At 32.2% G+C, this 27,418-nt stretch overlaps 1 protein-coding gene across 1 annotated transcript; it reads left to right on the top strand.

Moving 5' to 3' along the window:
- Positions 1–1,360: 1,360 nt before the first annotated feature.
- Positions 1,361–27,418, top strand: LOC134228855 (transient receptor potential cation channel subfamily M member 2-like; the record flags this gene model as incomplete). Its single annotated transcript, XM_062710549.1, has 23 exons — positions 1,361–1,402; positions 2,846–3,005; positions 6,195–6,382; positions 6,473–6,514; positions 8,351–8,389; positions 8,694–8,820; positions 9,024–9,171; positions 9,979–10,090; positions 11,365–11,476; positions 12,217–12,503; positions 12,620–12,727; positions 12,991–13,056; positions 14,213–14,293; positions 14,387–14,483; positions 17,855–18,004; positions 18,239–18,338; positions 19,050–19,281; positions 20,262–20,324; positions 22,024–22,176; positions 24,739–25,005; positions 25,276–25,468; positions 26,781–26,940; positions 27,246–27,418. Coding segments are annotated over exons 1-23 (3,100 nt in total), but the record flags the coding sequence as incomplete, so codon positions are not given.

The raw sequence follows: 27,418 nt of genomic DNA on the forward strand, positions 1-27,418 counted from the left end.
GTCATTTAATTGGTTGAAATATTTTTTTTTGTTTCGTATAACACAATTTGCCTACGCCACAATGAGTTACCTCAACAATGTTTTACATTTAAAATGTGCTCAATTTGAAGCCATTTTGTGAGAATTCTCTTATTGTACACAGTGAACTTAAATTATAAGGACTGAAGCTTATTTGAACCAACATGTATGATATAGTTTAAGATATACTTTTGGGCAGTTTGCTATTTTGGGATACTGTAGACGATGTTTTTTCCTCGCGGTCATAATTCCGTACGCGTGGAATCGCAATTTCCATTTAATCCACGGGTTGAAAATTACGCGAATCTCTCAGACTGTCACAACATGCCAAGTACATTTATACGTACTTGGACAAATTTTCGCGGAAAATTTGTGACGGCGTTCAGAGCGTAAATTAATACCACGCGGGAAAAAAGTACTTCTTCAGTAGTTTAAGCGTAAACTGTCAATAATTATATTATATCGTATAACATAGGTTAAAATAACATTCCTTCCATAAATCTATAAAAGTATAGCGTTTTCATGTAAATGTTTCACTTTGAATGCTACATCTGAGTAGTCTGTCATTTAAAGCAATATTAGATGCATTTTTGAGAATTTTATTTTACTGGTAAAATGTGTTATTTTGATCAATCTGTATGTAATCTAAACCATTATGATCAATAAGACCAAAATAAAGTTGCAATCGGTTTGGAAATCGGTTTGAAAATCTGTATACGTAATCGATTAGTCGGAAAAAATATATGTAAAATTGAACACAAATTTCTTAAAATTAATTAAAAAAAATAAATTTCTGCATATATGGGTGATTATTTAGCATTACACAACATTATTTAAGCTGATTTGAAGGTAATTATGGCTCTCCGCATAGAGATTATGAGGTACCTGTAAATGGTCAGTTTTATTTAGTGTTATTTACTGTGAAAACACCATGATGTTACCCTGATAGTACTGTAATTCTTTAATAATTACAAATGAATCCCTCTGATCTCGCTAAATTTGTATGTTTCTCGTCTTTAGTTCTTTGTTCATTTAGGCCCTAAATAAGTGTAAAAAGTTATCTGAATCAAGTATAAAGAGCAGATTTAAATAGGCTTTTGTTACAATGCAGAAAAAAACTTGCATGACATCGGCTTTGAAAATTATCGATGACTTTTCTGTTTTTCTTTAAAAACAATTGTCCTCTTAAATCTAAGTAAAAATATGTTTCTTTAGTTTTCTCACAAAAACAAGTATAATTGTATTCAAAAGCATAAAATATATGTTTTATTTATTGAATGCATGCATGTATCAAACTCTTTTCATAGTTTTTTTGCATGATCGATGACGTACAAGACGAATTATGTCTTACGAACCAGGTGGAAGCCAAAAAACAGAGTCGAAGGTCAGTTTTAAAGACGAGATTGTGAGGCCTTTATCATTTGTAATTTGATAACAACCATTTGCTATAATTTGAAATCGCTACATGAATATTTAAAGAAATCCATTCAGTGGTAAAATAAAACAAGATATCAATTAAAGCTTTTTTTGTAGAAACATGTGAAAATTAAGGAAAGACATGTTTTCAAATGATATACGATACAGTTGTGAAATGTCAATGAATGTCAATGAAATAAAAAATCAGAGACTTCAAACTTTTAATCGGGAGAAATTTCTGGACCGTTTTGTGGGCCACTATCCTGAAATATCGGTACAAATTACAATAAATGTTCTAAAATGCATAAAAACACGTTGCTACCATAAGCTAAAGTAATTATATATTTGACATAATAAAATGACAAAGGGATGACGTAAGACAAGTTGAAATAAATTACATTATGTACATGGATATAATTAATCATGTAAAAAAAACTGTACAGACGAAAACCAAAGTCAAATTAAATACTCTATACAAGTTTTAGAAAATGGCTGATAATGTTCCTTAAAAAGGAAATTAAAAGAAATGGACATTGCAAAAATAAATAAGGTAAATAAATATAATAACAAAAAGACTGAGTATTCTAGAGGCATATATAAATCACTTTCATCTTTAAAAATAAGATATTTAGTAGGAATGTAGCAAGAAAGGAACTTTTGAACAGATTTGCAAATATAATATTACAAACAACACATGACCAAATTCTGTTTTATTAAAATTTCTACAATTCAGTGCATCTGTTTTGTAAATACAATGAATCTTTTTTTTTTTGCACTGATGTTTTAGTAAGTAATATCTAATAATTCAAGAACGCCAAAAAGCGACTCTTCATGACGTATTCCATACAACAGAACCCAATGAAATAAAACAAAACATAAAATTGTATTTATTGCATGTCAGTTTGTAACCATTCATTTAGCGTAATCTACATTTCAAAAACCAAGAACTGCAAGGTTATTTTATCAACAATTGAAATTTAAATACAGACTTACAGTTTGCTTCATTTAGCGGTCCTGAGGCAAGGTATTTCTAACCTTTTCATATCTGAAAAAAATATCGCTCTCAGATTATTGATTATGGAGATAACAAGAAATTGTATTAATAAGAAATACAGTGGAGCCTCATTTATCCGGACGCTTTGGTTCCTAGTCAATTTGTCCGGATATGTGAAGCATCTGGATATCTGAATCACCAGTTAAACAAGACAAAATAACATTTAAAAATTCTGTCCCGACGCATCCGGATATCTTGTGTTCTGATTTCTGAAGGTCCAATGTACCAGATAACCAGAAGTTGTGATAATAAGAAATACCCTACCTTGTTGATACTTCTATTTATATAAAACATACAATATAATTTTGAAAAAGGACATTCTACTAACAAATACATCTTTTTGGTTACATGATATAGTCTGATGTTCAAAAAGCATGGAGAGAAATCATCGAAAAAGTAGGATCGACCCCTTCATTTGTGTTCTCCATCACTGGAGATTCTGACAGTTTTGTTCCAAGACCATGGGCAAAATCTGTATTTCAGACAGCCTTGATCGAGGCAGCTAAAAGTGCAGGAGGTAAGTTTAAGCATGAATAAAAATTATCAGGGGTTAGTGTGAATCTTTCTGGGAATTGGTGAAAATAAATTTGAACTTTTTGCACTTAAATTTTGATCATTAATTTTCATAATATTTTATCAAATTCAATCATAACTATAATAATATCTAATTTTTCATAAAATCGTTTAAGTTGTATGTTATTTTGAACGAATTATACAAATAAAAGTGTATAAATTGTTGCTTAACCTTTTTTGCACTAAAAATATTGTATCCGTGGTAAACTATGGGATTAAACGTTCTTTTTGAAAAATTTGTCCATGTGTAAACTCTCGACATTTTACTCACAAACTAAATAAAAGTGCGAGGTACTTTTACGTTAAATTTGTATGTAAAATGTCAAGAGTTTACACATTAAATTCCAATAAGGAATTTTCAAAATTATTTAAAATATTTCACTTAAAGGCCTCCATACAATCCGTTATTTCTGTACGGAGTAGGAATACCTTAAACCGCAAAGGAATGTAATCGAGATGAATTTCGAATTAAATTGTCAAAATAATTAATATGTTAACTTATAAAGACTTATCGAATGTTAAAAGTCAACAAATATCGTAATTAATGAGTTAACTTCAGAATAGTTCGTCCTTGTCCATGGTCATGTTGACATTAACGACCACGCTCAGAGCAAAAGTTGCAGACCGACGACGTTCTCTAAGTTTTAGACATGTACACATGTATCAAGGGATTCAACCGAATCAAAAGGCAACAATTATTTTATTACATGTTTTATCAGTTATTAGAAATGTCTTAAAATCCTTCTTTCTAATACTCAGTAACTTTTCATATATGGCATTGATAGGTCATTTGCATTATGACGTCACATTAATGAATACCAGCTGCAGTATATATTTTTAGCACAATTGTCGCTTCATATAAGATCCTTTTTAATTTGAGAAAGAGCAGGTTTAGAAATTTTTGAAATTTAAACATACAGTCTGTAACACTTTTTATACATGATCAACACTTTTTATACTTGATCATGTCTTTTAGTTTGACCCAGTCAGATAGCTGGCAACAATAAAGAAAAATAACCAATTGACTATTGAACAGTTTACGTGTTAAGGGGGACGGAATTTGAATCATTTTTAGCTCACCGAGCCGAAGGCTCAAATGAGCTTTTCTGATCACATTTTGTCCGTCGTCCGTCCGTCCGTCTAGCTGTCCGTCCGTCCGTCTGTCTGTCTGTCCGTTTGTTAACTTTTCACATTTTCGACTTCTTCTCAAGAACTACTGGGCCAATTTTGATCGAACTTTGTACAAAGCATCCTCGGGTGAAGGTGAATGTAAATTGTTAAAATGAGGGGCCAAGTCCCATCACAAGGGGAGATAATCAAGATAAGACAAAAATAGGGTGGGGTCATTAAAAAATTTTCTTCTCAAGAACCATTGAGCCAGAAAAGCTGAAACTGATGTGGAAGCATCCTTGTGTAGTGTAGATTTTAAATTGTTCAAATCATGACTCCCGGTATAAGGGCGGGACCACAATAGGGAATCAAAGTTTTACATAGAAATATATAGAGAAAATCTTTAAAAATCTTCTTCTCAAGAACCACTGGGCCAGAAAAGCTGAAAATTATGCGGAGGCATTCTGGGGTAGTGTAGATTCTAAATTGTTCAAATTATGACCCCCAGGTGTAGGGCGGGGCCGTTATGGGGAATAAAAGTTTTACATAGAAATATATAGGAAAAATCTTTGAAAATCTTCTTCTCAAGAACCACTGGGCTAGAAAAGCTGAATCCTATGTAGAAGCATCCTGGGGTAGTGTAGATTCTAAATTGTTAAAATCATGACCGCTAGGGGTAGGGCCGGGCCACAATGGGGAATCAAAGTTTTACAATGGGGAATCAAAGAATCCTGTGGTAATGTACATTTCAAATTGTCTAAATTATATAAGTGGGGTCACAATATGTATTACAAAGGGGAAATCTGGTAAAGAACAGAATGGTCGAAGCTTCTCAAGTGAACGATGTGGCACATGGGCCTCTTGTTTAGATGAGAATGTCACTATATCAATAAAGTATGCATGTAATTTCGTATACTTGAAAAGAAGAGTTTTAAAGATTTTCCCCATTTATTTCTATGTAAAGATTTGATTGACCATCATGGCCCCACATTACCCCCTCCCCGAGGGGTCATGACATGAACAAAACTTGAATTAACTCTAACTGGGGATGTTTCCATATTAATATCTCCAATCACATCTTTGCTGATCTTGAGAAGAAAATTTTTAAAAGAATTTTCCTATGTATTCCTATGTAAAACATTGATCAGCCATTGTGGCCCCGCCCTATCCTCGGGGGCCATGATTTGATTAAACTTGAATCTACGCTACAAGAGGATGCTTTTACATGAATTTCATTTTACTGGCCTGATGGTTTTAGAGAAAAAGATTTCATAAGATTTTCCTTATATATTCCGATATAAAACTTTGATCAGGTATTGAGGACCCACCCTACCCCCGGGGGTCATGATTTGACCAAACTTGAATCCTTACTACCTGAGGATGCTTTCACATTAGCTTCATTTTTCCAGTCCCAGTGGTTCTGGAGAAAAAGATTTTTAAGAGATGCCATTATTTTTTTTTTTATTAATTCATAATTATCTCCCCTTGGAAGAGGGTTTGACCCTTCATTTGTACTTACTTGAATCTCCATTATTTAAGGATACTTTTGGGGAAGTTTGGTTGAAGAAGATGAAAATGTGAAAAGTTTACCACGACAACAACAGGCAACGGACAAATTTGTATTTGTGCGATGTTTCTCGATTTATTATTCCTTGTACATGTATTAAAAAATCTCATGTAAAAAAATACAAGCCGTGTTTTCTAACAATTTTTTTTTACTATTTCCAAAACAAAACATTCCTTATACATGTAATTCTTATTAATTTCCATTCTGGCTCTGGAAATAAGATCAGAGAAAATTTTGCCTATTTATATTGCCGTTTTAGTTTGCTTTAGATCTGATGTAACATTTATCCTTATCTGCCTTCTTTGTCTAAAATGCAGATCACTAATATTTTCCAGCATATCAGAAAACCAAATCAACGATTGTCAATGTTCAACCCCCCTCTAGATCTACCACCATAAATACTGTTCATGTTATTCAATACTACGGAATATAAAGTACTTTTCATATTTTTTTCAGACACGTGGATTCTCTATCGAGGATATAACTACGGTTTATCCGCCATTGTCCGGAAGGCTTATCAAAAGTACGGGGATATGGAATTTCGAGCTTACAACCGTGATGTTCCTATTAAAGATCAGGAAAGACACGTTAAACTTATAAGTATTGCTGGAAATTCTCCAAAGGTGCGACAAAGTGAAAATAAGGTTGATTTTTTAAAAATATTCTTTTAATTACAATATATGGAAAATATTTAACAAAATATAATTTTTTTTTCCTTTTTTTTTTTTTTACAGATAAAGGAGTCAGAAAATTTACAGATTGAAGACCTAGATGAGGTAATTTTTGCTTATACAGACATTTTTTCGACAAAAACAGTAAACCAAATACCTACTTTAAATGAGTTTAAATGAATTTGTTGAAATAACTGTATTATAAGATAATCAGTCAGCAGCCTGCATCGGTTTAAAATAGCAGACTCTTATCTTTCACACTAGTTAAGCAAGTAAGTTAACTTGTAATAAAAATATGCAGAATATTCAGTAGGGTGGGGTGGGATGTGCTCCCTGCTTGACCTTGTGAAAAATAATGCTTAAGGGGAATTTATTGATTTCATAAGATCAACGGTCGATATAATGACCTTTCAGCAAGTACAATTTATCATTGAGTCAAATGCTGACTGAAGTTGTTCATCATTCATCATTTACACACTGTATTGACGACATTTTTCCCGTTAATTTTCGATCATGGAAAGAAGCACAGGGCGGGTTTGACTAATAGGTATGGGATACTCACTCTTTCATGAAATCAGATTCCACCTATAACGATTTGGAGGTCCGTTTAAGCCCTGCTTCTATTTTGTACTGTTTTATGGACTTTTGAGTTTAACTACGACATCTCCATATATTTCATTGACAAATTTTTATCAAAAAGAATTCTAGTTTATTCTTCCGTCTTTGTGTGTATAGGGGATTGATTAGAGAAAATATCGAAAAAAGTATTATGAGGAAGATAATTTCTTCAAACGACAATTGACTAGGCCGAGTCTAAGTATTTCTGCCCTAGGGAGTTTAATGATTTTTAATTATTTGTTTTTACTGTTAAATTTATTGCTTTAAGATTAAAGAATCGAATGTTTACCATCCCGATTTCGAAGTGGCCATCTCAAAAGTTGTCAAATTTTTAAAATGAACCCTATGGGAATTGGTTGGAGAAGTGCCAAATTATCACATTTTTTCATATAAATTTTGTATTTCTGCCCAAGAGATTTCTTTTTTATTCAAGGTAAATAAACGTTTTTGTAAAACGTCACCAAATTGTGAAATAAAAAAAGACCATTTAGTTTGAACTATTATTGATTATATTTTCTCAAAGCCCAGTGCCTCTTGAATTGCCATATTCCGGTGTAAAGAAATGTCAGTGCAGATTAATTATCGGTGCATATGATTTTTTCGGTAAAAATAGCAATAATTAGATTGCTTTGAATGTTCTGTCATCAGTTTTTAGTATAATATCCACTGCCGTCTTGAACATTGTTAAAGCCATTTCAGTGCTTTTTTTTCCTAATTAGTGTCATAAGTTCCTATTCAGACCAGTAGGTAATAAAATTTTTGTATTTAAATCAAAGGTGTACTGTCGCACAAATGACTGCCTAAAATTAAAAAGCTGCGCAAAGGCATGTTCACTCGAATTAGACTTTGCCTCGTCAAATTCAATGTAATTACAGCAGGCTTTTGAATATATTGACTTTAACCGACACCTATAAACGTAAACATGCACAAAGCATTTCTGGGGCCCGTTTTACAAAAGAACTTACGACTAAGACCAAAAACTTAAGATTGTTGTAAAACTTCGCAAAATTTATCGTTCTCTTTATAATTAGATGTGTAATAATCTCTAACCACTTTCCTTTTAAAAAGTTAAAAAAAAATTACGATGTTATGTTAAGTTATGGTGAAGGTTAAAGTTTGCAGACAAACATACAAACAGAGAGACAAACAAACCGACAGGACAAAAACAATATACGCCTCTGATCTATCAATCCGGGCGCACGAAAAAGTTGTTATCATGTTGTTTGTTTGTTATTCAAATGTGTTTCTTTTGAAGGCTAAACCTGTTTAAACTATAAAATACATGATATCATAATCTGTATTGGTATATTTATTTTTTAATAGAGAAATACCAACAGAAAAAGAAAGCATTCCAAAAATAAAGTAAGTATAATTGGGACTCTCTATACTAATTTTTTTCGTAAAATAAATAAGGTGCATGTACATGTATAGATAATTTATATTATACTAAACATTAACATAAGAATAACTAAATATACAATTTTATAGGTGTTTTTTTCATAAAAATACAATGAAAAAAGTGATTTTTTTAAAGTATAGATTTTCTTGAATTTTTATTTGAAAAATAAATCAGAATGAAATATTTTAAGATTCACAAGGTCAAAAAAAATCTTGAATAAGTCATTTTGCTTTGACGTGTGATTTCATTAATTTTTGGTTTTGAAAGATCGTTGAAGAACCTGCAGTAGTGGAATGTTACATTGAAACTTCAAGTGAAACATCTTTCTTACTTGATTTCGAGGGATATGTATCTAAACAAGAAGCACCTTTCCTCAGCGAAGATATTGGTTTAAGTAATAAATTTTCTTTGCATTTCAACAATACATATATTCTTTTTTTTTATATAAAAAAATGTATTGTTTCATTTCATGACTTGTTAAAAATAAATCAACATGCTATTATGTGTTAAATAAGTCTTAACTTTAAAATCTTGATTGCAAAAATTTATTGTAATTTATTTTCTTTACCATCTACATTCAAAATCTTTCTTTTTAAGAATTACCCATCCCAATTGTCCTTTTGGCATGTGAAGGCGATATACATACAATTAAACACATTGTGGGTGCTCTAGATAGGAAGATTCCAGTGATTATAATCAAGGGATCTGGAAAAGCTGCGGATCTGATTGCGGATTACATGAAAAAGTTTGTGCATTGTTTTCCAACTTAGTCAATCTTTTATCTAATGAAATAGAAATAATTTATTGTAAAGAAGTAAAATGAAAAAAGACAACGAGCAATGACTGAGCTCAAACATTCTCTAAAATCACAAAAACCTGAATCCCATTAAATTCCCTCTCTTCAGTTTCGGACATAAATATACATGAAAGAAAATACAATGATTACCACTGTACCTCTACATAAGAAGACATGTTTGATACAAAAACTTTTGTGTAAAACAGTATTCAAAAGTATATTTAACGTACTAAAACTTACGTAAAATGTCATGGATCTCTGTGACCGCCGAAAAGACGTTTCACGAAAATTGTTGCACGCCTTTCAGCAAGCAAACGTTCCATGAACACTTTCTTACACCTGCCTTAGAAACCCGCTATATAGCATATCCTTATATAAAGTGTAAATTAAGTCATGGTTCAGACGCAGTTCTGATAAAGTCGATATGACAGCATAAGCGATCTTGTCTGAGAAAAAAAATGTGTTTCTGATATCTCGTGTATATGATGGCTTCTTCCTTTTTCTTTACATTTAGTTAAATTGAAATTTAATATCAACTTTTTAAAAGTATTCTAGATCTGATCAAACACGATATAAAATTACCTCTTTTTTTAGCCCTTTTGACAGATTAAACCATCATTCCTTCGGAAAATCCTACTGTTGACAGAATATAATTTGAATGTCAAATGTATAATACTTATTGGTATAATTATATGAGGGATTTCATTTAAAATAACTTTCTTAATTAAATGTTTAATTTCAAAAATCTAATTTTAGTCATGACGATCTTAAAAGGAAAGCAAGTATCCTTTTTGGAATACGATTCGATGAAAAAACCTTTGATGAATTGGAAGAGAACTTAAAGGCCATTTCAAAAGCGTCTGATTTGGTAGGTTGTTTTGGATAACCGAACTAAAAATGTTTTTGTTGTATATAACATAACTTTTCGCCAACATAAAAAAAAAATGAACATTACATTTTAACATTCCCCGTCATCACATTATGGAGTTGATAACGCTAATGTGCTTCATTTTTCACACCTGTCTAGCGTACGACAGTACGATAGTATGTTCATGCTTCTATACTTGTAAACTCTCTATTTTGATTGTATTCATTCAAATCGATGATGAGAAAAAAAAATTAATTTAAAATGAAATTTATATATATCAATTTAAATAAAAGGTCATGTTGATTCCCTTGCAACAAAAATACTTAAATTTTTTTTGGTTCTTTTTATCCTGATAAAATATGCTGTTAAAAACATGATGTTTAGTTATGACGAAGCAACACCGCTTATGCTTTAAGTTTTTAATATCTATAAAATGAACTTATTTTAACATTAATACATGTAAACCAAAATTGAAATGTTAAATAGATATCTATGTATGGATATTTTGATATATTGTATTTGATATATGACTCCAAATATAAAAGATATCGATATTGTGATATTACTTTTGGATCAACCCTCGTACATGTATCTAGGTCATTGTTTCATTGAAACATTTTAAAATGTCTCTCGATTTTACGAACTCCCTCAAAAAGGATATTGAAAGTTTTACAAGCAAAACTTGAACCCCTTACAGTGCATTTATTTTCAGAATTTTGAGAGAAAAAATCCGTCTAACTTCTACATTATATTCATATCAATATATATTTTGAACCGATAGTATGAATATTTTAGAGCAAATTGTATACAACGTTTTCAAATTATATAATCAAGAAATTTAAATTTATCTATTCAAAAAATTGACGGAAATTTTGAAATAGCAAACAAATTGTCTACTTCCTACATTAATAGATGATTTTTTTTTTCAAATTTAGTTCTGATTCAGTTGTGCCCACTAACATCCATTAAAAACGAACATGGATAAGAAGGATTTTAAGGGAAAAAACGATCAATCTTTATTTTCTATTTTATTTACAGAATGTCGGAATCAAATGTATAGGATATTATACATGAAGTTAATTTAAAAATAGTGTGATTTTTTTTTCAGTGTTACACTATCATTTTAACGTACTTTTATTTGATATACTCGTACTATTAATATTCATGGGTATAAAATTAGAATCGTTATATTATGGACAAATATAAATATGAAATATTCAAATATAATAAACTATTTCTACCGCATTTCTCTTTAAAATTTTGCCTTTGCACAGGTCACTGTCTTTGATCTTACCTGTGAGGATCCATTGATGCTTTCCAAACTCATTGGTGAAGCTGTTGTCAGTTGCTGGGCAATAGAAAAAATTTTAAGAAGTAAAAATCAAGGTATTTAATGGATGAAACCTATGGAGATAATGAACAGTATTGAAGATAAAAAAAACTCCATAGAAAATACAAAGTAGGAGCAGAACAAACACGGACCTCCAAAACATCGGAGGTGGGATCAGTTGTCATGGAGGAGTGAGCATCCCCTGCCGACCGGTCACACCAGCCATGTGCTCCTTGTCATGATCAGGAAATAGTGGAAACATTTGTATTCAATTCAGTGTATAGATAATGGACAATTAGTTGTTGATAAGGTCATTGTATCGACCATAGAAATTACGAAATGATGACGTTAAAAGAGACCGGTATATTCTTGTTTCATCAACCTTTTTGTCCTAGTTTTATAAAGGTTTATTATCATAAAAAAAAATTTATATATGAGGAAGTTGAAAAGGGAATTCTTACATATTCCTTATTTTGGGCGCTTCGTAAACTTTACTGACTGTTATTCACTACATTTGTTTAACTTTGGGGTTTGCATTTATATATGTCAAACCTTTCCTAAAAGTTAATTGTAAAAAAAATGTTACTAGTTTATAACAAAAAACAAAATAGTTCATTTTAATCTTTTGGTATTTCAGTTATGCTTATGGGTATGGTCGATTGGTTGATTTTAATCGAATGTATTTCTTTTATTTCCTCAGCATATGTCTGATTTGAGTAAGTGCGTCAGTAATCTACCAGGGTATATATATTAAATCCACAAATTCAAACAAATGTTTTTTTTTAAATCAAAACAGACGTAAAAACGAAAAGTCGTCTAGAGATGCACAAGGAGAGATCACTGTTTATTCCACAAAGTAATGGATCTGTACACATTGCAACAACTGTATCTGTTGGACAGCTTTGGAAAAGAAATGTTGTGAGGCCAGAGGATGAAGATATTAAGCAAGAATATTTACAAAGCAAAGAAACAAATGCTTATGTTTTAAACACAAAATTTTCTTCGCCTACATCCTTACCCTTGAGCTTTTACTTCGAGTATCAGTTCCTGCAAGAATTAGATATGTTAGAAGATAATGGCCATGTAAGTAGATATTTTACTTTATTCAGAGAAAATGGCCTTGTAAAATGTATCACAGCAGCACTTATTATTTAGAAAAACAAAAATTAAATATCCTGTATTTGATTTATTTTAAACAGAGATTGCTCTTTGAGGCACTGGTTGCGAACAGATGTGACTATGTTCGAGTTTTACTTGATCAAGGAATACAGTTCAGATTATCGAATTTATCCGATCTTTATGACCAGGTATATGAACAATTACTGTATAAAGATATATTATTATAGGTTGACTCTTGGTAATCATCATTTTAGATCAGTTCTTTGCAAAAACCGGATTTCTATCTGAATACACATCTTTTTTCAATTAAAATTGTGATACATTATATGAAATTCAAATTAAATCAGCATCATCCTTAACTGTATTATAACTCAGTAATAAAACATGTTGCAGTTATGTAAGCTTCTATGAAATATTATATGAAATATTAAGAAAAGTTTGATTATTCTAGACTGTTTCTTGTAAAGACTGCCATTTCGAAGAGGACGACTGTCTCCACATTCAATGGCTCCTCAAGGTAAAAGAAATCTCTACTTAAATCCTAGTTAACTTTTCCATCTTGAATAGTGCAACAAAACGCGTAAGAATGCTCGTCTTGATAATGGGAGATTTTGAAAAGTACAGATAATTGTTTTATAAAATCTTACTTTTATGTCATTGCATGGAAAAATTTAGATTTTTTTCCCCCAAAATTGACGAAAGAAATGTGGTTGTTTAGCGTGAATATAACGTCCCTCTTCCATATGAAAACATTTAAAGCTTTCCAAAACTTCTATACAAAACATTTTTTTCAAAAGAGTTTGTAAGAAGCAAGAGTAAGATTTACAATGTTTATTGTAAATCAGCAGAGTCATATTACATATTGAGTTGCTTAGTTAAGGAAATAGAAATTTTTCAATACCGGTAATGGTACAAAAATCATTTAACCATTAGTACATTCTAGTCGGAGTATTCAACGGCCTTTCGGCTACATCCACTTCTATTCGCAATGTTGCATGTTCTGATTCTAGAAAACCTTAAATGTTATTAACAGCTACCACACTCCATTAAACTGGCTTTGATGATAAGAAAATGGAGACAACAATTTAGATGTAATTAATTGTTGTGAATTATGTAACTGGCTTTCTCTTAAGACATAAATTCGCCATGACATTTCAATTTAACATGCATAATTATTCTCTTTTCATGGATTTACTCAAGAATTCCAAAGGTATTTCATGAATTTCCATGATTTACAGTTTAACTAACACATCGTCTAAAGTATGCCGAATCATACTAAACAAATATGTTAACACGAACGATTGTAACATATTTAACTTTTTTACATCCTATATAGCACTACCTCCCCACCAACCACCCCCACCCAATCCGACCGCCGAAATAAGATGCGTTTCAGTAAATGTTTTCTAAGAAATCTCCAAAGCCTGATGTCATTAACCGGGGGGGTGGGGGGGAGGAGTGTCCACAACAATACATGATGTTGTTTTTATTGGATATGATACAGTTCCCATTAAGCAATCAACAAAGGATAATTGTCAACCATGTTGCAGTTACTTACCCATGTCAAAAAAAATAATATGTTTTGTAATATACCAGTACTTGTACAAAGTGTAAGTCTTACAAAATTTCAGTATTTCTACATGTTCTTTACAGTAATTATGCTCTAATTTTAGCAAATCGCAGAAGATAAAGCAAAAGAATTGTGTTTTACTCACAGACAAATTGAAAAGAAAATTAACAAAAGAAAACGTAAAATTGCCAAATTAGAGAGAGAACTACAAGGAAATTCAAACCCAAAAGACGTAGAAAGAATTGAAAAAAAGATAAAAAGAAAAAAAAGCAAGAACGAAACTCTCGAAAAAGCCTTAAAGGAAAAGGAAAAGAGACAAAAAGAGGTTGCTGATTCTGCTAAGGGGTTGTGTCGAAGAATCCTTGGATATAAAGGTTTGTATTTGATTTCCAAATCTTCACAGGATAAATTGAGATAATTTATAATGGTTTTATAACATATCCCATTTCCCTAATTGATATATTTAATTTAATTTTGAGACTGTTTTTAAAGTATTTTTACTAAAAGACTGTTTGATTTTTATTCCGTCCATTTCGTGAATATTTCACTCATATAAAAACGTAAGCATATATCGGTGATATACTGCAATTTTTTTTATCTTCACTCGGTAGTTTCGGCCATTGAGCAGTCAGGGATCTTTTCTTGTCAATGTCATCTGTGAAGTACATGTATGTATTTTACAGGAACTTGGATTTATTTCTACCAATGGTAATATCGTTTATACTTATCCAGTTAATACTTATAGTTCCCTTTCTTAGGAAAAGATTCTTCCATATAATATACCAGTTTTTAGTATTTCAATATTCTATACACCCAAAATAAATTTGAATGAAATATATTCGAGATAACAAACAGTATTCAAGGTCTATCAAACAAAACAGAAAAGGAGGAGAGCGATATCTATATTAGACTCCTAAACTTCATAAAAATCTTTACAAACAAATATACACCGAGGGTTCAAGTAGATGTTTAACCAAAACTCTTTCTTTAAATCTCACTATGATATTGACAGTAGTGAAGGAAAATCTTTAAGATTACTGTGTCTAAATATATTCGAAAAATCATGTAAATCAGATGTGGATACAAATGTACTTAAAAAATCGAAGGGCCTATTGGAAATTTTGAAATAATATCTAGATTTTACCTAATTCATCAGCTTAAAAACTTGAGATGTTCAACTTTGAACATAGCCATTCCCCACGATATGATAAATTCCAGGCTATTTGTTATCATTGTCAGCTTCTTTTTCAATAAGAATGGAACTTGTAGATTTATTAATCTTGTCATTGGTCATATACAAAATTATTTTGTTTAAAAAATTTGATTGTACACACATATACTCTGAGTTAAACATTAAAAGGATGCTCGAGTTTCTAATTGACGATATTTATGTGATTTTGGGGGACTATATCATCCAACTATCTATCGTAAATCCTATGGGTACAAATTGTGTCTCATTATTAATAGACATTTTTTTCTATTCAAATGAAGCAGAAGAATTTGTCCAAATTCGTATACGTAAAAAGAAGAAAACACTTGTTGTGGCCTTCACCTTCTTGTTTAGATATATCGACGCCGTTCTGTCAACTAGCAATGGTTATGCCTATTCTTATCTCAATGCGATATATCCTGTTGAGCTTGAGATAAGAGATATCACTGAGTCTGACACATCTGTTTCAGATTTTGATATTTTACTTAAACAAGAGCTCCATGGGCCACAACGCTAAACCTGAGTCTCTTAGGCCATGCTGTTCACCAGTATCACTCTTGTAATACGTATTTTAGCTACGCCCTACCCTCAGGGGTCATGATTCGAACAGTTTAGAATCAACATTACCACAGGATGCCTCCACATAAGTTTCAGCTTTCCTGGTCCAGAGGTTCTTTAGAAGAAGACATTTCCTTTATATTTCAATGTTAAACACAACTTCCCTATTTTGACCCCGCCCTAGTTCCGGATTCATAATTTTAACAATATAGAATCTACACTACCCCAAAATATTTTCAAATAATTTTTATATTTCATTGCAGTGCTTCTTTAGAAGATTAAATATATTTCCTATATATTTTAATGTAAAATTGGATTTCATATTGTGGTCCCGCCCTACCCCCGAGGGTAAAGATTTGATCAACGTAGAATCTACACTACACCAGTATGCGTCCAAATACGATTCAGCTTTTCTAGTCCAACCCCAGGAGTCATGATTTGAAAGAGTTGAATCTACACTACCCCAGGATGCTTCCACATAACTTTCAGCTTCTTGTTCCAATACTTCATGCACTATGCTTAAAAAATACTTTGTAGCATAGTTTAGGATAAAAATGTTTATATAAAAAAAACAAATCTTATTTTGGGGGATATAAATAATTGATTATTTTGTTGTATTGTCAATTTCTTGAGAAGAAAATTTTTCCTTTTCATTTCAATGTAAGTCTTGGATTTCATATTGTGACCCTGACCTACCTCCGGGATGATTTGAACAATTTAGAATCTACACTACCCCAGGATGCTTCCACATTAGTTTCAGCTTTCTTTGCCCAGTGGTTCTGAGAAGAAGCTGACAATGTGAAAAGTTTACAGAAGACGGGCGGACAGACAGATAGCTAGACAGACGGACGGACGGACGGACGACAGACATTGGGTAATCGGAAAAGCTCACTTGAGCTTTCAGCTCGGTGAGCTAAAATATTTCAATGGCAATCTACATGTAACAACTCTTCTGATACAGGTGACGAATGTTTACTTTATGGTGGATATAATGACCCTGTAAGCAAATGCAATTTATCATTGAGTCAAATGACGTTTACCGGTATTGTTAGGTCATTATTTTTACACGGAATTGTCGACAAAATTTCCCATTGTGTCCCTATCATAACAAGAACACACGGAGGGTGTGATCGGTTGGCAGGAGATACTCAGTCTTCCATGGCATTTAATCCCGCTTCTGGTGTTTTGGATATCCGTGTTGCATAGAAACACAATTACAACATTGAATAGTACTGTAGTACATTTGTGGGTACTGAATATTGCATGAATAGTTATCTTTTTTTATAACCTTTATCTCTGCTGCCGCCATAGAACGCGTTTGGTTGCTCCACTTCAGTTTAAAACTTATTTCAAGGCAATTCACAATGCTGACTTTATGACCCCATGCCGATCATTTCTTTCAGAGGAATACTTGCTTAAGTATGACAAGTTAAATTGATTAAATTGACGCTACTTTCTTCAGTTTGAGTATCCTACTGTATAAATCGTAAGGGAATAAAGGTATCATCCTTGTCTCACCGTCCCTCTTTCTTTGTGTTCCTTTTCTGAGTCAGTCTTTCCCACTTGGTTTTCGGTATATTGTTTTAGCCGTTAGTAGATTTTGATTTAATTTCTGGTTTGTGAACATTACTTGACGTGTCAGCACAATTGTTCATCGCTCCGGATCCGCTCAATGAGTTTAGACTGAATTGCCGTCTCAGTTTTTATGGCTTCTCTACAGCCATTTTTCTTACAGCTTCCAAATCTTAAGCTGATAATTGAAATAAGAGAAGCAAGTGTATATACATTTGTATTTATAAATTTTATTTTAGGTTTTTCATTTTGTTCCACTTAAAAGATTTTTGCGGGATTTTTTTCACTTTTAATTTTTTTTTTATGGTAACCAGATTACACTTGCCGGTTGGGTACTACATGTAGTAATGGTAATTCAATGGTTATTCAATTCTCTCAGAATGTTTTTTTTAATTATCTGTGTAGACTATGATAAAGATGATGATAAAGATGATAAAGACGAAGAAGAAAATGACGAAAAAATTGTGAAGGTCTCTGATATTTTGCTTTGGGCGATCTTTGCAAATCGAATGGAAATATCTGAAATATGTTGGCTGCGAACGACAGACCACTTATGTAAGCATTTAAAATAATTTTTCGGTAAGTTGTAGAACATAAAAATAATTGTTTGTTCTAAATCTGATACAATAAAAACGATGAAATCAAATACATGAAAGTTTTATTTTATAAGAGATAAAAAAAAGACCATCGATGTAACGGAATTAACATATCTCATTTAATTCATAAAAGTACCAAAAAATAATCACAATATTTTATGCAATTTTTATGCCAAATGATTCTATTTTTTAGTGACAGGACTTGTGTGTACTTCAGTTTTGCATAAACTTTCCAAAAAGGCAAACAACGTCAAGGAACAAAATTTGTCCATAGAATTTGCAAATCATGCAAAGTATGATGACTTATTTATATTTCTACATATTTTTACTTTCCTCTCAAAATGATTCATTTCGATTTTTATGTACATATAGAAAATTCTGTCAGATATGAAAGGTTCTGCAGGATGACATTATCACCCAACGATTCACAAAGAATCTTTCCTCCTTCAGATATTTGAACAATCCCCAATAGTCTTCTTCTTCTCGTAATTCCATTTCTTTATTTGTGTTTTTCGCAGCATATTTAAGGTTTTTAATGAAAAGATCAGCATTTTTTTATGACGCCAAATATATATTTTTGATATTTTTAAAGATTTTTCAATTTTTTTTTTAAATGTTCGAAAAATGTAAATATGACTATTTATTGCATTATATAGATGACCTTTATTCTGTCTATACTAGGTACAGCCATTGCAACTTGATATGATTTTTATCCACTGCGACTATTCATTTCAGCATTTTTTATTTTTATTTTATATTAATCACACCCCTGATTTATAATCAGATAATCTGTTGACTTAAATAGAATTGATATTGAATCTTTATGGCACATATGTCATAGTTCTTGATTAGTTCTTATATAAGAGATTCTGACGTTTATTGTATAGCTGACATACTTATAGTAAGTAGTCATAAAACAAAAACAAGAGTTTTTGACATAATGGTCCCTGTGGTTTTTAAAACTAGATGGTAGTATTTAATAATTGTTTACTCTCATTTTAAAGGATGTTTGAAGAAAGATGTTTGAAATTAATGGACGGCATGTTCGAAGAAGATTATAAAAATGCTATTAATGTTATGGATGACGAGGCTGTTGTTTGGGGTATAAAGTCTTGCCCTCTGACCTTTGCGCACGAAAACTTCATGTACGACATCGTTGCTCACACTTGCTCTCAGAAGAACATGAACAAACGTTGGTACAACAATTTAGCTCCTGACTTCAAGCCATTTGTGAAGGTATCAATAAAAGACAATTTGTTAATTCTGTCCGAATAATAAATTATGTCGATTGATGGTATCTTTTACATTACACCTAGGGGCCAAATCGCTCACATAAAAACTGTGGATGAAAAAAAAAAAGAAAAAAAATCAGTTTATGTTTTAAAAACTCTGTGCATTAGTGGTCCCCACTTACCCCTATGATGGTAGGAAGGGGTATGATTATTTGAACAAAACTCAATCTACAACAATCAAAGATTTCCTTTATTATTTTAACTGTATTTTTCCCTACAAATTTGAACTTTCGTTGAGGCCACCATCTACTTCCTGATTCCAACAAAGTTTAATCTACACTAACAGAAAATGCTTCCATATACAATGTAAATGTGACCAACCATGTCCTTGTTGTTCTTTAGAAGATTTGAAAGATCTCTCTATTAACTCCTATGGAAATCTTTGATCATCCCTTGAGGCTATATCCTACCCCACGGGAGTCATGATTTGAACAAACTTGAAACTATACCAACTGGGCTGCTTCCATAAGAATTTGTTTAATCATAGTTTTGCTGTTCCTGAGAAAGGTGTTGGAGATTTTACCTACAATCTCATATGTTAAATTTTGATTATCCATTGTAACCCCACTCTATTCCCTTGGGCTGAGCAACCTCCTACACCAACTGAGGATGCATTCACATAACTATGAGCAATCATTGCTTTGCTGATCTAGAGAAAATTTTCAAAGTTTTTGCAATATATTCGTATGTTTAACTTTGATCATTTATTGTGGCAACATCTGGGGTCACGCTTTGAAAATATCTGATTCTACACTATTTGACTTTGATATAGACAGACATGCAGTTAATATTTCCTACATATAATAAAATTGAAAATTTTTATTAAAAAGTGGACAGCATATAAATTGAGATTATTGATAAAATGTTTTTATTTGACTAATTGCATTTGGTTATATAATTTCATTCTATTTATATCTTTTTCAGTCCGGATTACGAAAACCCAAGGAATTTATAGGGGCCCCAATCACAAAATACATGTTCAATTATGTAAGTGAACTAAGTTCTAATATGCAAGTTTCGAGATTAACTCCCTTGATGAGCTCTTTTGTTGATGAGGGAAGTTTCGTTGCTGGATAAACAGACAGGTGGGACAGATATTTATATATTGGATACATTGCATCATTGATATATTGGTTTATCATAACTACGTGATTGTCAGGATGCACTCTATAACTCGAAAATAACCGAATAATTAATGTAAAAGCGTTATTTTTAAAGCAAAAATTGTATCAAAAAAGAAAGTAACAGTGGATGTGAGACTTTTCAGACGAGGAGGACATACGGACCTCTAATACATACGGTACACATGCATATGATGACTGCACGTCGAAAATCTAAATGACACATTGATTCTTTTTCTTATTATAACTCTTTTTAAAAAATGTTTGTAAAATCAAGAAAATCGGCTTAAGTTTTTAAGAACACTTTAATTGAAAGAAGATTTGTAAATATGCATAGTTGAGCTTAATAAAACCATCAAATTCATCACTACTTAACAATATTATCTTTTTATAACATTAATAATTTTTTAAAAGCCATGAATATCGTGCATTTATTTATGCACATTTGTTTACAGAAACAACATGTTCCACCCAATGATGAAATGGGCACTTTTTGCGACTATATCGTTACAATCTCGAAACTCGCGTATTCTGTGAATTATTCTACGGCTGTTCATACTTAAGCTGTTTCTCTCAATGTAATAACGGAGAAGATTATGTAATGTATCACTTTACTTTAGCGTAACAATTTATCTAAATATTTCGTAAATTAGCTATTTGATCCCTCTGATTCTTTTTGGGTACCCCTAACAAAATATACTATGAAATAAAATTTGCGTCATTTAAGAATCAAAATATTTGCTTTATTATCTTAGTCAATGTTTTTTTTACTGTTAAATGAGAATTTTGCATTTAAATTTTTACGTTAGATATTTAAATTAAGGAACAACAAAACCCAGCCCAAACAAACCCAATATCCTCCCCCCCTTAAAACAGTTAAATAGTAAAAAAATAAACTTAATAAAACTATATATTAAGTTATTAAAGTAATTACAAAAAAAACTTTAAAACTTTGATTAACATTGGTGAAAACTTTGAAAAAAAAAAAACTCTGGAACTTTGATGTACTTTAATAGTAAAAATTTTGGAAATTTGAATAACTATGTTGAATTAGTCTAAAGACATTTACTAGACTGAAGGTCAATCGAGACGTTCCTCAAAATCTGTTTTGTATATCTTTGTAATGTATGGAAAATATTCAAAATTTTAATTACATTCTGATTTCTAAAAATGCAGTTTCTAAACGTTTTTAAAAAATCCAAACACTTAAAAATTTGAAATAAATTTACCACAAGACCCCTGTCCTGCTAAACTAAACGACTGCCATTGAATGAATGAAATGAAACAAGTGTTCACTTTCTTTTTTACTGTCTCATTTCTTTTATCTACTTATCAGACGGGTAGAAAACAATGGATGCCTAAACTCCCATTGTGTTATTATCGGACTCCTCCGGGTAACTTTTGGACATTTAAATGGCAATGTTTTAAGTAAGATATATGCCTCATACTATTCTATATGTAAAATTATCAGACAGTTTTCGGCCCTAACGGGCCTCAAACAGTCTGATTATTTTACATATAGAACAGTATTCGGCATATGTCCATTACATATTATTTTCTTACAGGTCATGTTCTTCGTCATGCTGGTGTTTTACAGTGCCTTTGTGTTGACTGGTGTTGGAGACGAGTACTATTCACTCGATATATCCAAAATATTTGAATATTACGTGTATTTATGGGGAGCTGGTGACCTTATAGAAGAACTCATAAGCTTCCTTGTAAGAGATGAATATTGGATTCTGAGGGAACTGAAAAAAATTTCTGATTCAATTTTTAGGTCACCTGAGTAAACTCAGGTGACCTATTGCTATCTATTGGCGTCGTCGTCGTGCGTCGTCCGTCGTCCGTCGTGCGCCGTGCGTTAACATTTGAACATTTTCAGCTTCTTCTCTGCAACCACTCAACCAATTTCAACCAAATTTGGCACAAAGCATCTATGGATAAAGGGGAACATAAATTGTGAATTTCATGGTCCCCGCCCCACTGGGGCCTGAGGAGTGGGGCCAAAACCACTAAAATTAATGAAATCTTTCAAAATCTTCTTCTTTACTCCTGGACATCAAGCAGTCAAACTGTTTGCATGATTGTAATCAGCACTGAGTCCTCTACCAAAATTGTGAAATTCATGGCCCCAGGGTCAGGGGTTCTAGTGCTAGGACGGGGCTAAATTGATTACATAGTGAAAATGCATATATTCTTTGAGAATCTTCTTCTCTGCTCATGGGCATTAAAGAAACTAACCAAGTACATAGTTATGTTAAATAAGGTGGCCTCTACCAAAATTGTGAAATTCATGGCCCCAGGGTCAGGGGTTCTAGTGCTAGGACGGGGCTAAATTGATTGCATAGTGAAAATGCATATATTCTTTGAGAATCTTCTTCTCTGCTCATGGGCATTAAATAAAGTAACCAAGTACATAGTTATGTTGAATAAGGTGGCCTCTACCAAAATTGTGAACTTCAGGGCCCCTGAGTCAGGGGTTCTTGTTTTAGGGTGGGGCTCTAATGATTATATAGTGAAATGCATGAATTCTTTGAACATCTTATCCTTTGCTCCTGGTTAATATGCTAATGATCTAATTACATATTTAAGGCCAGGATTTATTTTATTTTCAGTTTTACAAACCCTCCGCTCAAGGTTTTGAATTTTCGGGAAAAAAATAATTTTTTTCGATTCTCAAATTTGAGTCGGGATCGAGATTTCAAATTTACGAACTCGCACTTCCGGTTTAAGATGAAACGGCGGGTAAATAAAGCTAGAATGCCTAGATCTGCGAAGATAGCTTGGTTTAGTGTAAAATTCATCGATAAGAGTGCCATTCAAAACGTTTCACACGTTCAAAGGACAAATAAAATGCTGACGACTTTGTTTCACTATGACATGCTGGTGAGATAATTATGTATTCGTTTCAAAAGTATCTGTCTGTAAATTATTTTCCTCCCACAGGTTTTAAATTGCCCATGGTAGCTATTGCATATTGCCAGCGACATTGTTTAGGCCTCTGTTACAGTCTAAGCATCATTCTTCAGAAAAGGTTTGCTCATGCATCAGATGTAATGAATAAAACTATGGGAGAAGTTAAGTCTGTTTAAGGAAGAAATAAACAGTAACCTGAAAAAATAAACAACTATTAAAAAAGCAGGAACATATAATACAAATATACAAATATATAAAGGCATGTTGTATCATTTGTATCAGCCAGAAAAATTATTTTACACTTAATTGAAAAAAATGTTCACCCTACTCCGCAATACCCCCTGTCTGTTTTATGATAGGAATTATAATTTTAGGCATCAAGTATATTTTACAACAATGTCTACACATTCACCTAACACATATAAAAAAATGAAGATATATTGAAAGATTTTTTAAGAATTGATTTTTTTTAATATATTTTGATCAACATCACAAAATTTATATAACTGGCCCAAACTGGCAGATGATGAAATAAGGAATTAAATGTTCTACTTTCCTATTTGTAAGCATTATGTGTCCAGTGGTAAGGAGCCTATTAGGATAGCATAAAAAAAGAATGTACAAATGTTGATAATTGATTTATCAAAAAAAATTTTTTTATTTCCTTCTCCCTCAGGACTTTTTCATTCTCATGTTCATAACTAAACCAAAAAATAAAAAAAAAAATGCTGGCCTTGTAATGAAGAAAGGGGCCTCTTTCAAAATAGATAATTTCAGGGCCGCTGGGTCAGGGTTACCAGGAGAGTACTTTTACTAAAAATAAATTAATGCTTTGAAATCTGCTCTTTGATAAGCAATGGTGCCTCTTTCAAAATTTGTGAATTTCATGGCTTTTGGATTAAAACTCGAACCAAACACAATCGCTGGAAAGTTGTTATATGATACTCAGGTGACCTAGAAGGCCCGTGGGCCTCTTGTTTAATTTCCTGTCGGTGAAGGACATATTATTTACTTCAAATTAGATTAGAAAAATTCTCAATGAAAAATGAATCAAGTGTCAAAACTCTTTGTATAAGAATTTATTTGTCTTTCCGATGATTCCACAGTATTTGACTAAAATATCAAGAACGTTTGGTCAATATTCGGTTACTCTTTTGGTTACTTGATCAGCTACTAATACGTGTAACAGAAAAAACAGCAACTTAATATTAAAATTCACGTGAATAGAAACATTTTATCATATATTAATTGTATATTAAATAAAATATTAAATATTAAATTTTAGATATTAAATCAAATGATCATCATATCAACACAGATATATTGCATAACCTTCACATTTCATTGTTATCATTACTTTATAGGGCTGTTTGGAATCAGAAGGTCGATCCCATCGCGGCTTATACTCTAGACTTAAGAGGCACCTCTACGACTTCTGGAATATGGTGGACCTTGTATCATATGTCTTATTGATCATTGCCTTGTTTGTACGCCATTTCCACCCGTCCACTAATTACACAGTAGCAAGAAGAATGTTATCGCTATCTCTTCTTGTTATGTACCTGAGGTTTCTTGAAGTCTTTTTGGTGCACAGAAAAATGGGACCAACTCTAATCATGATTAAAGAAATGGTAAATGATAAGTATCAACATCGTTTTCAGATAATCCAGGAAATATTATTTTTCTTTCTAAAACACTTTAACTCATTTACCTCGATCTCACTGGTCATTTTATGAATGTTAATGTCTTTAACGTCGAAGTTAATGTCTTTAACGTGAAAGGTCGAGAGAAAACGTTGTATGTTTCTGTTTTTTTTTTATTATAAAGAAATCTTGTGAGTAGGCCATATTTAATCCATTTATAAAATGGGAATTGTACTTAGCAATGTTAGTATCTTGTAGTTAAAGGATCTCCTCTACTTCCTCGGTCTTGCAGTGTTTGTCGTACTAGGGGTAGGAATGTATTACCACGCTAACCTGTGGCCAGATCACCCAACAATATGGAAGGGAAACTGGGTTAACTGGAGGATTTGGACAATCATCTATTATCCTTACTGGCAGTTATACGGTGAAATTAACAATGAAGTATTGGAAGGTAAATCAATTCATTTTTCAATGCAGAGAGAATTTATCAAAGATTTTTGTTTTAAATTTCCTTCAACGTTGATGTGCTAAATGCCATCGTCAGGAAATTATTTCCTATAACCAGCTTATCAATTTTAATCAATGTGTATTGTTGCTCAAAGATTACAACCCCCCTTTCGTTCAATTTTCACCCTTATGAAACGCCACAACTTACACCATCTTAGCTAGCCAAGGGGTTCTGATACATTATTCTCCTCATATGCCCTTGGCATACAATGTTAATGAGAGTTGGGATTTTTTTTTTGTCAAATTGTCAGAGTAGATCGAAATTTATAGACCAATCAGCAATCGTCTATGGTATAAGACAGTATCTGCGTCGGGGGACATATTTTGACTCTTTACTCTTGGTTATGAACAATGCACGTAAACAACGGTCACATGCTATTCTAATGAATAAATAATCTGATATAGTGACATTAAAAATCTTAAGATATAAAGTATAAAATATGAAGAAGAACCTATATTGAAATTGTAAATTTGCAAAGAACATATCAAATGAAAAATCAATGCATTCTTATTATTTATTCTTTAAATACTTTAATGACTCACTTTATTTATTTCTGCAAATAATGCAATTTGTGCGTACCTGTTCAAAATTAGAGATCACGTGACAAAAAACAGTCCCGTCTTTTCACATCACCTTTTGGCAAGGGATAATGAGGAGAAATGCGTATCAGGAATCCTTTGCTAGGGAAGATGCCTTTTACTCGTGAAGGGTTTAACACTTAGACCTTAAACTGGCATACAGAACACTTAGTGTTTGTGTCAGCACCTTCTCTGTGACTCAAGATTCCGGACCCGTGGTTTAAGTTTTCCTCCAAAGAAGGATTTATCATGGCCTGGTTAAATTCAAACTTGTTATGTAAGGATAAACAACTTACATAGCAAACTCTCTAATTTCTGTCCCATGTGGGTGACTATAAACTTATATTCGACTTAACACAAAAAATCCGTTAGTAATCAGTGCAAGCCGGGATACGAATTGAGGAGGGATCCTTGTCAACAGGAAAAAAATATATGAAACTTCTTTAGAATAGTAAGGTTATGTCAAGTCATTTTTAATTTAACCCCTATAATATAGATGGATTCAAGATAAACTCTCACGCAGCTATTGAAGGAAATCCTCCTCGAAATACTTTTGTTGGAGAAAACGAAGAGTTATTATTTAATATCAAACATATCTTTTTGATCAACGCCAGATCTCTGGTCAAATAAGTATAAGTCTGTTCTTACATACATGTACTGATTTATTCTATATAAAGGGGAGGAACTATCAGGCTGTACTAATGATACAAATATTTGGAAGACGGATACTTCAATCGACCGATGCCCCGAGGAGGACTGGACTGTAATTGCGGTAGCAGGATTCTACATGTTGTTCTCTAACCTGCTTTTGGTGAATCTTGTTATCGCCATGTTCAGGTACACGTACATTCGAGTAGAAATGAAAATTGACAGCATCTTGTGTGTGTCTCGTGTGCGGATAAGTTTGATTTCTTCAAATTGAGTTGAACATACTTGTCAATTTTCACGTTAAGTGTTTGGTCACAAATTAATTAGCATTGGTATGTTATCCTTAAACTTTTAGATGAATATATAATTGCTCTGAATAAGACACATTTTGGAAAGCCATTGTCCAATCATTGGTATTTTTGAAGGTAAATCTTCGTTTATACACCCATTCCACCATATTAGTATGCATACACTGTACATTATTTCTTTTTTAGTTATACATTTGAAAGAGTTCAACAAAACTCCGAGAAACTCTGGAGATTTCACCGATGTACTGTAATCAATGATTACGAGCAACGGATACCTTCTCCAATCAATCTTTTAACACTTCCTTACCGACTTTGCTGCTGCCCAAGAAGAAAAGGAGGAATAATGAACAAATGTAGAG

Source organism: Saccostrea cucullata, unplaced genomic scaffold, assembly GCF_032062105.1.
Source record: "Saccostrea cucullata isolate Sc308-1 unplaced genomic scaffold, CSIRO_AGI_Scuc_v1 ctg5361, whole genome shotgun sequence".
Classification (NCBI taxonomy): Eukaryota; Metazoa; Mollusca; class Bivalvia; order Ostreida; family Ostreidae; genus Saccostrea; species Saccostrea cuccullata.